Genomic DNA, 13,939 nt, shown 5'->3' on the forward strand with positions numbered 1-13,939 from the left:
ACCCAGACAATCACTGGTCGAGGTTAAGCAAATCATAGGTTCACCTAACCTCAGCTAAAGGCTGGGTGACAAACTCAGGCTTGGCATGGGGGAGCGCCAGGATTGGGCTCAGGATCAGGCTGCGATTAGGCTAGTGCTTTAATCTTTGAAGAATATGGGCACAGCCAGGGAACTGGATATTGGTTCGAAATGTGTATCGCTTCTGTCCAGTATTGGCCCATAGGACATTTCTAGGAATGCTCACATATTTAACTCATATTAAGGACGTAATTCTGAATAAATGGACCAATCTGCTGATCCATTTAGAGTGAAGTTAGGCCCAGTTAGGGTTAGGGTTAGGGGATGGGTACTTTCTATCCACTTCAGCTGATACACCAGCTGCATCTCTTTCTTGAGATAAATGACCTCAGAACAGTAATACATACACTAGTAACCTCCAGACTGGACTACTGCAATGCGCTTTATGTGAGGCTGCCTTTGTATGTGGTCTGGAAACTACTACTATTTGCTACTACTACTACAAATATTTATAAATTGCTCTATACCGCAGCTGGTACAGAATGTGGCAGCCAGGTTGGTCTCTGGGTCATCTCAAAGAAACCATATTACTCCTATATTACTCCAACCCCAGCTCAGCATCCCTCCAGTGGCTGTTGCTGGTGTCTACCTTTATGTTTCTTTTTAGATTGTGAGCCCTTTGGGGACAGAGTGCCATCTTATTTATTTATTTATATCTATGTAAACTACTTTGGTTGAAGAAGTGTTGTCATTGTCGTAGTAGTAGTAGTAGTAGTGGTGGTATATTAAAAGAACTACAATGGCTACCAGGAAGTTTCTGGGGAAAATACAAGTTGCTGGTTATAGCCTATAAAGTCTTAAGCAGCTTAGTCCCAGGGTATTTAAGAGAACATTTTTTTCACTATGAGCCCTATTGCCCACAGAGATCATCTGGAGAGGCCCGTCTGCAGTTGCCACCAGCTCATCTGGCAGCTACGCAGAGATAGGCCTTCTCTGTTGCTGCCCCAAGACTCTGGAATGCACTCACTGCTCTAATAAGAGCCTTCCCATCTCTGAGAACTTTTTAAAAGTCTTTAAAGACACATTTATTCACCCAAGCTTTTTTACTAGAATTGTGGTTTTAAATTGTTTTAAGGTTTTAATTTCTCTTTTAATTTGTTTTATTCTGTTGTAAACTGCTCAGAGACAGAAGTTTGGGGTGAAATACAAATAGGATAGATAGATAGATAGATTTTTATCACTAATTTATTTAGCATTGCCATCAGGTCTTTTTTTCCCTCAGGGATCTTTAAAAATAAATTGTATCAAAACAAACATTAAGCAATTGTTCTATTAAGTTAGTGATTGTGTGTGTGTGTGTGTGTGTGTGTGTGTGTGTGTGTGTGTGTGTGTATTTAGAAAAGAAGCTTTCTAGGGAAAACAGATGTTTTCGATGTGAGTAAAAATTAGAAAGATGAATGCATTTAACCTGATGTTTCTAGCAACAGCACCTGATTTTATGCAAAAATGCACCAAGGGTCTTTAATATTATAATGAAAATGCAAAACAGGTGGCTGCTTTATACTGGTTTTGCATTTGAAAAAATATTCCAAGACAAAAATCTATAAATAATTAGGGTCAGAGTCTTAGCACTTTCATTTATCATGCTTTCATCAGAGCAAAATAAAATATTCATGTAATAGCATCTTAATAGAAACAAGTTTTATCTGGAATGGAAATGTTCAGGAAAAAGTATTAAAATAACATCATGAAATTATTTTAAAGTTGAGACAATGCCCTCAAATATCAAAGCTCTATCTAATGAGTAAGTCGGTAGAATTGCCAGGTAAGCATTTTTAGGAATTACAATTCACTGAACTATAAAATGATATGGGTTTATCAAAGTTAATGCTAATGATCACCTAGAAATAAGCAATTAAGGCTCTGTCATGCTTTTTCCTGATCTCAGTGGAATAATATCCTCAAGTATAAGCTCAAACAAATCTGTGAAAAGTACACTAGACTTCCTGTGAGAGTTGCAAAATCCCACTACAGCACAGGCTTTGCAGAGTTTCTTTATCACTTTAGCTCTCAGCTTAAGTTTCACATGTGAAAAGTGAGGAAATGCATGACCTCCGGTGCACAACTCTTATAAAGGCAAAGAAAATCAGGACTGCAAATCATGTAGTAAATAATAAAGTTGAGAGCCAATTTAGCTCTTTTAATTTTTCATTCCAAACAAGCTGTTAATTAATATGTTTTATCCCGAAAAATTGAAGGGGGTGGGGATATTCTGGTTTTGATCTTCCTTTTAATATAAATCTTTCATCAAAGCAGAAGAATCCAAATGCAAAATAAAAGAGATATAAAGGCCAAGATTTGGCTTGGTTAGTGTAAGTCAGAAGTGGAAAATCACATGTACATCTTTACACAAAATGCCATTTAGCTTCCTGGCCTGTCTATGACTTCTGTCCTTGCTTCTAAACCTTGCTTGCTTGTCCACTCTCTTCTTACCATCAGAATCCACTCTCTTCTTACCTTCTTGTTCTCGAATCCTGAGTGAGATTCCCCCCAGGCCCTTCTTTTCTTCACTTCCTACTTCCTCCCCACCTTTCACAGTTTTGTCTTCTTTTCAGAGCTTTGTCTCACCCATAAGTCACTATTTTTAAGTCCAGTGTTCTGCTACCTATCCCAATTTCTTTTGGGCTGCCTTTCCAATAAGATTCTCAACTCTCAGCTCCCTGGCTGACATTCTAACTATTGCAGAGGACACAGAATACAAACTCCATGCCTGCTGCAGAGGGAAGGGCAAATGTCAAGGATCTTTTCTTCTCTTCAAAGAATCTGGTGCCTGTTCCTGAGGGTTGCACTGCCCTCAGGGACATGCTTGTGGGTGGTACTGAGCACTTCTGGAGGAAGGAGAGATGGAGGGGAATTTGCCCATTTCTCCTTCTGCTGGAAGCACCTTGAACCATTTGAAAGCATGTCCCTGAGGGCTGTGTGACACTCAGGGACATATTTGTGCAAGGCACAAATGATCTGAGGAAACGTTCTCCCCACTATACTGTGCACTATCTTCATGGGGAGGGTTTTTGTAGCGGGCATGGAGCTCTCAGTGCCATGCCTGCTGTGGCAGGTAAGATATCAGCCACTGTCTCCAAAGTAACTTCAGCTCTGTCTTCACATCTTACAAACTGCACAATCCTTCTGTCCCTAAATCATTTGCAAACTTCTGCTCAAGCAAATTAAGGGGGAGTTCATGCATGGTCCTGGCTGACTGGTTTGCTTATTGATTGAGTAATTGTTCATTTTTATACTGCCTTTCATAATGCATCCCAAGGTGGTTTACAAAAGTTAAAATTAATATAAGTTTTACAAGAGGTAGAACCAAGTTACATTCTCCACCACCACCACACAGAGAAACAGAGAAGCGGTTCCCACGATCAGTGGGAGCCACCTGGGGAGGGTTAGCGGGGAGACCGGGCTTAGCCTGCTCTCCCTGCAGACGACCGAGCAGTCTGCTCCGAGCGGTTGAAGCGGCTGCCCACAGGACTGCCGGCTCCATTACGGAGCTGGCGGGGGCTGGGAGGACCGGGGGCCACATGCCCCCTGGAAGCTCCAGCATGCCCTGCACAAATGTGCAGGGCATGCTGGAGAGACCCCCGAGCCGGAAGGCTGCTTTTCAGCCTCCTGGTCGAGGGGTCTACTCGTGAGTTGCCAAGCCACGGAGCCACACCGCAGCAACTCACAATCGGAAAGCCCAGGTTAGTGGAGCGCTCGCTTAGGGGAGGGCTGCTTAAGAGGGTGACCTGCTTTGACTGATCCTGGCATGGCTGCGAGCCCGGTAAGTCTCATGATCAGTGGGAAGCAGGCTAAGCACCCTTAGCCTGCTTTCCAATGATTGTCAGAACAGCTTCAGAGTCTACAGTAGGCCCATGACTGAGCCTGTTCACTCAATAATGGACAATAGTGCAATATACAGTATGGAAAAACAGGCTCTCAGAAGCTCCAGGACCATTGCTTATATGGGAAGTGAGCCATGGAAAACCTGCTTAATTTTTACAACTTTTTATAGCAATAAATTCTTCCATTGCCTTCTACAGGAACCTTCTCATTAGTCAGACATTCAAATAATTGATTTTTTAAACTAGCAAATGCAAATAAGGATATTATCAGGTTAGTGGCTGGCTTCACAACAGCTGAGACCTAATGCCATCAACATGTTTTGGATGCTTTTGCATTCAGCTATAGATTGGAGGCACTGACTTTTGGACAATACAAAATAAACTACTTATCTATTGAGAACCATTGAGCGGTCTGACTGAAGGCTCTGTAGCTAGCACTAAACTGCATGCTGCAAGACAAGAATATTACATGCTTTGAGCTTTTCATTCTGACTTACTCAGTTATTTATTTAATCCTGACTTTCATTCACCATTGACCAGGTTGTTAAATTTTCTTGTTTAAGTCTGTTTTACTCTGACTGTCTAATTGGTGTGTTAAAACTGTCTTTGACAAAGACCTGGGTGGTTTATCTTTTAAGATATTATGCTCTCTTTCTACATCATGTTGGGCTAGCTATCTAAAGTGTAACTTTTTAAAAAAGTTTCTTATTCCAGATAAACCCTGGTACACTTGAAACCCAGAGAGAGTGGATCAGAATCAGTTGGGTGCGGAAACCTTTTTGTTTTCCATCAAAGTCATCTCATTAGCTACAATGTTTATCCGTTTCCTTTGATCAAGGCAAGGCAGGCTTGTAGCTGAGGGGGTTCCCCTTCTGACTTGCAGAATGAAAGATGTCTATATAATACTATCCAAACTCTGTTTCCATTCATCTCCCATTCCTTCTCTATTGTCTTTTGTCAGACTATGGCTAGAGGACTGCTGCACAGGGTTTTGATAGCAAAGCAGGGATAGTATGTACAATCACAATCAAAGGCTTTGGAAATGATACACCAGAAGCCTTGTGGGGAAAGTAGTGGCCTAGAGCACAGTGTACACTCACAGACCTGGAAGCACTTTATGTGAAAGATGGGAGGGGGAAAATGAGGATCAGAACTGCAGGCTTGATGAGGATTCTGACAGATCTTAGGCACTGAGTATCTTGGGAAGGAAATATGTTTAAGGCAAGAAAAGGGCAAAAAATGACACTGAGTACTTGCTATATGGGTTCTGCACTTTGGAAGACGCACTATTATTATTTTTTCAGTCAAGGGCATGATACAGATCTGAGGTGTCTGAAGTCACACCATTTGCAGGAATGGGATCTATAAACAAATCATGGATACTCTGTGTAAATGGAAAAAATAGGGGTTCTTATTCAAGATGAGCCCTGATATATATTTAAAGCAGAGGGAGAATCCATCCTGGAAGTCTAATTTTCCCCCCCAATCAGAATCACATAGATCATGGTGCTGGCTCCATAACCAGTTTGAACAGCTCATGCTAGAACAGGGCTGGACACATCACAGATTCCAGGGAACCATGACACCTAGAAATTTAACTGTAGTGCCTAGACTACGAAACTCAAATACAGTTATCTATTTAATATGTCCCTGGCAGCCTTGATTCTGTTCTAAGTATGCTACTTGTAAAGGGGATATGAGTCCTATTCAGACATTATGTTGTGCGAGCATAAATGTCTGTACATTTGTACATGTGGCTGCACCTGCATACATTTTAAAAGTGAACCTGGGTACAGGCCCCTCAAATGCTTGGTACAGATAAGAAATGTACTGCTGTACTTGTGTTCAACATCATGTGTGAATCTGCACAGATTTGTACTTGTGTACACTGTATACTCATTGTACAAGTGCTGAACATAATGAGAAGCCCATTTACCCTTCCCCTCCACAATGTCTATCACTAAATCTGGTAATTTTGTCATGCCTGGCTCCTAAAGTCTTAAGCTGGCTCCTAAATCCAAAGAAAATTTGTCAAGGTCTGTGTCAGAATATGAGCAGGAAAGTGGAGATTTCTTCTACACCGCTTCACAATTATTTGTTTGATTTACTAACTCATTTAGCACTTTCAGCAGACTCTGTTCTACTGAGTGTACTGAGAGTGCTACGGGATTTAGTAAATCAACAAATAATTGTGAAGGAAAGTCTCTTTAATTAGATGAACATAAGGTCCGCCTTATAGTCCTGTATCATGAGGACTTCAACATTCAGATCCAGACCAGAGCTGACATTTGCAAGCTGGACATATCTTCCGTACTATTAAAAGGCCTACCTATTTTGAATCCCTTTTATCAATATGAATAAGTCAACTTTAGGTGCAAAAGCTTGTGAATTACAGGAATGCTGTTGTAAGATCAGAAAGAAGGTTCTCGATCAGCAAGTTTCGATTCCAGGTTTTATTTTATTTTATGTTTTCATACTTCACTTGCTTGATTATTATAGTCATGGCTAAAACAAGAGCTATTGAAATGCCAAACTCATAGCTTCAGCAGACTACATTTATTATCAGCATTCAATCCAAACCAAATAAATTAAAGAACATTAGGGTTGCATGGCTAAACAGTTAAACAAAATATGGAAATTTCCATACTATGGCTGCATGCACATCTTTAACTCTGCTAGCCTATGCACACGTATTTCCATACAGACTTTAATTACAGTATTTCTCAAATAATATAATGGCACATAATATTCCTTCTGCAGCTTCCAGCCCACATGCACAGAATCTTAGAGTCTCCTGCATTATTATTTTTATGCCAAACAATACCCACTGAACTACAAAAAGGACAAAATAAACTATTTTCAGCTGGCAAACTCCACAGTCATAACAGACATTTGCCGTTTGTCTGCTTCCACATCACCTACCCCTTCCTAATTATTGCCAATGTATGTGTGATCAGCCAAATGATCTAAGCAATTAAATGCTTCATTCCTGATTCAGACTAAAGGTTCACTCCCACTGCAACGTTTTTTAGCCTCTTGGTTTGCAGGATTCTCTAGTGCAACCAAAAAAAACCCCACCCTATGGCATTTTTCATGTAAGACGAATATGAATACGACAAATATGTATATATCTCTTTTCAAAAAAAGTTCCTAAAGCAATTTACAAGAGTGTGTGTGTGTGTGTGTGTGTGTGTGTGTGTGTGTGTGTGTGTGTGTGTGATTGTAAGTAAGTAAAATGGCTCAGTTCATATTCTATGTTACAGTTTTGTAGGCAAATGCACCCCTGAGGCTGCGGGGAGCACCACACAGAGCCCCTTGTAAAGTGTGACTATGAATGCAGCAAATATCCCTCCAATATCTAGGGTTAACAACCACATATGCATAGCTGCAGGTAAGAGTACTAAATATAGCAAGTTTCTCAACAGTATCACAAAACCATGGTGAGGGTGTGGGATGGGGCGGGAAATGGAAAGGAAAGGCAATGTTATTATGCAAGCCTGGGCATAAGAAATGAACAAATAAAATAACTGCGCATCTTAAGAAAGTTATATGGGAATGTAATTAAAATGTGTATGTCTAACATTTTATCCAGTTATGAAGTTTTATGTAATCTTATATGAATAAAATATGCTCCAGAAATATTACTACAAATATCTATATACTGCTTTTCAGCAAAAGTTTTCAAAGCGGTTTACAGAGTAATCAATAAATAAATAAATAAATAAGATGGAGCCCTCTCCCCAAAGGGCTCACAATCTAAAAAGATAGACACCAGCAATAGTCACTGGAGGGATGCTGTGCTGGATATGGATAGGGCCAGTTGTTCTTCCCCTGCTCAGAGCCAGCATAATATAGTGGTTAGAGTGTGGGACTAGGACCAGGAAGACCTGAATTCAAATCCCCATTCAACCATAAAACTCGCTGGGTGATTTTGGGCCAGTCATGTATCTCTCAGCCTAAGTGGAGGTAAGCACTGATTATAATTGTTATTAATTGTTAATCTGGTCATACTTTGAAAAGCTAAAGTGTGATTTGTCATTGTATCTGAGCCTGTACCATCTTAGAAACTCCTTAGAAGGGGCTGTAAAGCATAGATATCAAATTCACAGCTTGAAGTTGACTTGCACACCATAGTTTTGCTATGAGTTATGAGAATAAAAATAACCATGTACACCACTCTGAGCTCCTCAGAGGAAGAGCAGTTTTTTTTTAAAGGTGCCTCTTTGCCCAGTTAGCAGGGAATATCAAACTACTGTACATAGTAACACAATCCATTCACTATTTTAGTTTTAAAAAATAGGTGAACACTCTAAAGCCATTACAATGATCCTCAAATGCTGGTTCAGTTGTCAAGTGGAGGTTGCAGAAGACTGGAAGAGCTGAGTGCAAGATTAAATGAGTTTTGGTACAGGGCACGAGAGGCAATCAAGCAAAGTGAAGTTTCTACTTCTAAGTCAGGTTTGAAGTAGGCATGTAGTCAAAATATGTCACCTTAAGTTTGGAAAACACAGATATCTTTGAGACATTTCCCAACCAATTTAGAAATAAGCCCACTTTACACTTATGTGGCTTTCTTGTCATCAGCACTGTGGTGAACCCACCACCTAAGGGACCAAAAACATTTCCCAGAAGGCCTAGTATCATTTACATGATTGCTAACCATTATGTCAGATGTACCAGGGAGAAAAAACTTTAATCCCATGTAACTAGAATGGGGACGATGGTGGAGGTGGTAGCAATCATGCTGATCCAAGTGGTTGTGACAGGAGGCCTAAGTCTGTTGAAATCAGTGCAATTTACTTCCAAGTAACATGTTTAGAATTACAACTTGTGCTGTATGAAAATAAGGTACAATTTGACATCACACTCATCATTTGTGCTAACCATCGTTAAGCACTTGGACCATGGTTTGAGCTTTCAAACGAACAACAAGAAAACCAAAGCTGCTGGTCTGTTTTCTCAGCACTCAGCTTCATAAATTCATAAACTCACTGCCATCTCCATGGTGCAGAAGCCTCTTGAGCAATTGCTCAAGAGGAGAAGAGAGCTGGTCTTGTGGCAGCAAGCATGACTTGTCCCCATAGCTAAGCAGGGTCTGCCCTGGTTGCATACGAATGGGAGACTTGATGTGTGAGCACTGCAAGATATTCCCCTCAGGGGATGGAGCTGCTCTGGGAAGAGCAGAAGGTTTCAAGTTCCCTCCCTGGCTTCTCCAAAATAGGGCTGAGAGAGATTCCTGCCTGCAACCTTGGAGAAGCCGCTGCCAGTCTGTGAAGACAATACTGAGCTAGATAGACCAATGGTCTGACTCAGTATATGGCAGTTTCCTATGTTCTTATGTTCCTAATTGCCAAATGTAAACCAAACAACTGTGGTTTATGGATTCAGTCTTAACAAGCCACAGTTAGCAAAACTATGGTGTGCAAGTTAACTTCAAGCTGTGGATTCAATATCTATGCTTTACAGCCCCTTCTAAGGAGCTTCTAAGCTGGTACAGGTCCAGATACAATGACAAATCACAGTTTAGCTTTTCAAAGTATGACCAGATTAACAATTAATAACAATTCTAATCAGTGCTTACCTCCATTCTTGTGGCATCTGAACGCTGCTCAGAGTAGCAGCACACCACCCATCACCCCCTGCAGCGGAGGAGCACCTTCGCCATTTACCTGGCCTCTGCAGAGCCAATCCCACACTGGCAGCCAGGTGAGTGATGAAGGTGATCCCCCACCACAGGGGGTGCTGGGCGGTGCGCTGCTGCTCTGAGCAGTGTTCAGGTGCAGTGGGAGCAGAGATAAGCACCGATTAATTTACCCTTAAAGGTGCCTTTCGTGCCCCCCCCCCAACCTGGAGGCACCCACACCAGCCGCTATTGTTGCCACTATAAAGTCTGGTCAAATTCCTTACCTTTCCTACATAGAGAGGATCGGTTCCCATGTATTCTTCCAGTACAAAGAACTGATTCCACACCCAGCTGCGCTTGGTCCGTGACCTCCCAGATTGGAAGTAGGGCTTTGACCTGGATCTTGAGAGCTCTGTTTGACTCATCCCAGAAAGACAGAGAAAAAGAGCTATGATCTGCAAAAAATGGCAGAACTCCACTTTGCCCAACTTCATTTTTTTTGTTTTGTTCTTCTTCTTCCTGTGTAAGGAAATAAATAAATAAAAACCCTTGACAAGAGAGTGGCACAGTTCCAGTTGGCTTAGTAGCTGCCGCCTCCAGCAGGGTGTCAGCTGGGAGTCCAGAGATAATAATTTGTGGAGTGTTCAATTAAAAAAGGTCTCCACTGCCGAACAGCTTTCACAAGAGAAATGGCATAATAGGTACCTATAAGGGGGGAAAGAACAAGAATTGTTGTCAGAATTATATCTTGCTAAATTACATTTCTTTCAGGTTTCATTTACTGCAACTTGTACTTCACTCAAGGAACCTAGTAGTAATACTTTGACATTCTGAGTGCTTTTCCGATTACATTACAGTTGTTGATTGATGTCTATGGTTCTCTTTAGTATTACTAACAAATGGCCTGTCAGTATGATGCCCTGTATTGAACAATAATCTCTACTGTCCCTTGGCAATCTGGACTGTGGTATTTCAGCAAGGCTGCTGCAATGGGTATCATCCAATAGCAACCGGTTGGCCTGCTCTGATGTCACAAAATAACTTGCCAGGCAAAGATATCTGGACCCTCCTGGCTGCCATTGATTCTAAGCTACTTAAGTCATTTTACAGCCCTGGTGCTAAGACCAACTGAAGACTGCCCCCGCTGCCTTGAGCCAGTTGCTATCCCTAGAAAATAAATATCAAAATCAGTGCTACAAAATCACTTAAGTAGTTTCAAGATCCCCAATGTAACTGGAAGAGTAAGATATCCACAGAATGTGTGGTATATTTAAGGTCCCTGGTTCAATTCCTGATACGTACATTAATACATAACAAATAGCAGAGCTAGGAAATACCTCTTTTTGAAATATACTAGTCGTGTCTAACACTAGCTTATATGAAAAATTAGTGCAACACAGTTTCTTATCCATGTTATATTTCCAGTGTGGTGTAGAGGTTAGAGTGCTGGACTAGGACCGGGGAGACCCGAGTTCAAATCCCCGTTCAGCCATGATACTAGCTGGGTGACTCTGGGCCAGTCACTTCTCTCTCAGCCTAACCTACTTCACAGGGTTGTTGTGAGCAGAAACTTAAGTATGTAGTGCACCGCTCTGGGCTCCTTGGAGGAAGAGCAGGATATAAATGCAAAATAATAATAATAATAATAATAATAATAACCATTATTTTACACAGTCAGACAGGTATTACTGACTGGTTTGTTTTATCCAGACATCGAGTCCTTCCCAAGGACCTGGGATGCCAGAATTTTATTGTCAATGTTGTTGCTGTTGTTATAGATATCGTCGCAGAATATAGGCTGTTCCCAGTAAAGTTGCTTTTTGTAATTGGCTGATGGTGATTTCTGTGGTCCCTATGGTGTTGAAGTGCTCTTCAAGGTCTTTTGGAACTGCACCCAAACTGTAGCCCAAACCAAAGGCAAAAAGACAGGCTGGGGGACATTGGATTGGTTAAAAGTATGCCATTGGGGGAAGAGGTAGCTAAAGACTTGGCCTGCCATTCCTTTTCTCTTCTCAAAGTGGCCCTCTACCCAGACTAGTGCTAGATCAGGTACATACACTTTTTAGTTGAGGCATATTCATAGTTACACTTGCAGAACAACTGGTAGTTCTCAAAACCTGATGCTACTGAAATATGCCAGAGTATATCATATCACTACCACAACTTTTTCGAATCAGGATGGTAATCCTATTGAGTTCAGTTTAACAAGAGCTGCAATTCTAAATGTTCTTACAAAAAAGCAAATACTACTGAACTCATTGGGGGTTTCTCCTAAGTAAACATGTTTTGGGTCAGATTTTTTACTGGTTTTTAGGAGTACACAGAGTGTTCAACTTGGACCAGAAGACCTAAGTAAAAATCTCCAATCAGCCACAAAGTTCAGGATGACTTTCAACCATTCACCATTTTTTTCAGTCTAAACTGCATCACATTTTTAAACTGATTTTAGGTAGGGATGTGCACAGAACTGTCAAGGGGTGGCTCAAAGGCAGGGGGCATACCTATAAGGGTGGGGGAGGGTGCCCTTACCCCTCCAACCATATTTCCCTCGCTGGTGCTCCGTCAGGGCGGGTACTTCCTGTTACTTCCGGCCAAAGATGGCACAGGGTGGCAGGAAGATGTGCTGCTGCCCCAACGGACACTTTTTAAATGGAGCACCAGTGGGGGAAATGCAGTGGGAGGAATAAGGGCACAGCTGGTCAAACCGCTCGAACAACCACTAACAGCCAGTCATTCAAACCGGTTCAGAGACCCTTAAAAGGTCCTCCGAACAGGTTCATGCACATCCCTAATTTTAGGATACAGTTTTAAAGGGTACATAGAGTGTTAGACTTGGACCAGAAGATCTGAGTAAAAATCTCTACTCAGCCAAAAAGCTCAGGGTGACTTTCAGTCATTCACCATTGCTTTCAGGCTAAACTGCATCACATGACTGTCAGAATAAAATGGAGGTGGGGCAAAAAACCTGAGTCCGTGGGTGGAAAAGTGGGGTGCAAAAGTAAGTAAATTAATTAATAAGTCCCTAGCTGTGTCTTGGAATAGTCCCATCAACTTTATTGGCAACATGCTGACCAACACATGCTTCCTGCATTTAGTATTTTGTGATATTATATAGCATGTAAATGGTATGCAGCTGAAACACAGTAACTTCCATGGATGGATCATTGCGACCTATACATATGGCCATTTGTCTTTAAAGAAGCTCTCCTGATACATGTGTTTTGTCCCTATCTCAAAACAAGCACATTGTTTCTATAGTCATCTATTTATTTCCCACATGTTCTGCAAATAGCCAATCTGCTCTGTCAGAATTAGGAATCTAAGAACAGAGATTTATTCAGGAATAAAGAGCAGGTGTTAGCCTAAACTTCCTGTGCCTAGCAGCAAAGTGAAGTGAATTAGCAAACAGATTGACTCCATCCTTTAAAATGGAATGCCATGTATCTTGTGCAGCATATTAAACTCCTGCCCATGTATCTTCCCAAAGGTCAAAAAACAATTTGATTTTAGATGTTCAGTGCAATGTTGGCATGAACTTGAGTGACTTCTCAGGAAGAAGAGGAGGAGGAGAAAGGAAGAAGAATAAATGTTTTTTTAAAATCACGGTCAAGTTCCAATTATTTCTATTTTAAGATATTTTAATAGTTTATAAGTTGGTAGATTATGTTGAGAAAAGCAGGGACACAAAGAATTGGTTTTAATATATTATGACATACTTCCTTAGATATAAAGGAAATATTTATATTTATATTTCAATATCCCCTGCTAACTGGGCAAAGAGGCACCTTTTACCATGGTGATTATCTTTATTGAGCAGGGGGAGAGTAACTGGCCCTATCCACCCCAGCACAGTACTTCCAGTGACTGTTGATGGTGTCTATCTTGTGTTTTTTTTAGAATGTGAGCCCTTTGGGGAAAGGGAGCCATCTTATTTATTTATTATTTCTCTGTGTAAACCGCCCTGAGCCATTTTTGGAAGGGCGGTATAGAAATCAAATTATTAATAATAATAATAACATTTGGAATTTCTATCAAATGACATGATTATATTGAACTTCTGGTTGTTTGTTGTTTTTCACCTTAAGTGATCCAGCTCTGGGTGGCAGCAAATAAAACCTTTGTATATAAAAATGCAGTTTGCACTGCAGGCATATCATATGGTTGGTTTTAACTCCATATAAGCATTCTTCCTCTTGCAGGAAGTCCTTCTCTGCCTCCTTGGAGCAAAAAAAGTCAAGCAGTCAAGATAGAAAAGTGTCAAATACTAACAAGAAAATGAGAAAGAAACTAAAGTAGACACAAAGTTACATACTGTGTGTGTGTGTGTGTGTGTGTGTGTGTGTGTGTGTGTGTAAGTAACATACTAGGACGCTGATAAAAAAATTCATCTTTGCCAACATCTATATCACTGAAT

General features: G+C 40.9%; 1 protein-coding gene across 2 annotated transcripts in view; it reads right to left on the minus strand.

The window, feature by feature from the left end:
• The window catches only part of LOC128324589 (cadherin-7), a 190,005-nt gene that overhangs the window by 165,443 nt on the left and 10,623 nt on the right, over positions 1-13,939 (minus strand). For both annotated transcript variants that reach the window (XM_053249330.1, XM_053249331.1), the window contains exon 2: positions 9,810-10,230. In XM_053249330.1, the coding sequence (XP_053105305.1) occupies positions 9,810-10,019 (210 nt within the window). In that variant the 5' untranslated portion in view covers positions 10,020-10,230. The remainder of the gene's footprint in view (positions 1-9,809; positions 10,231-13,939) is intronic.

The sequence above is a fragment of the Hemicordylus capensis genome, chromosome 4, assembly GCF_027244095.1.
Source record: "Hemicordylus capensis ecotype Gifberg chromosome 4, rHemCap1.1.pri, whole genome shotgun sequence".
Taxonomy (NCBI): domain Eukaryota; kingdom Metazoa; phylum Chordata; class Lepidosauria; order Squamata; family Cordylidae; genus Hemicordylus; species Hemicordylus capensis.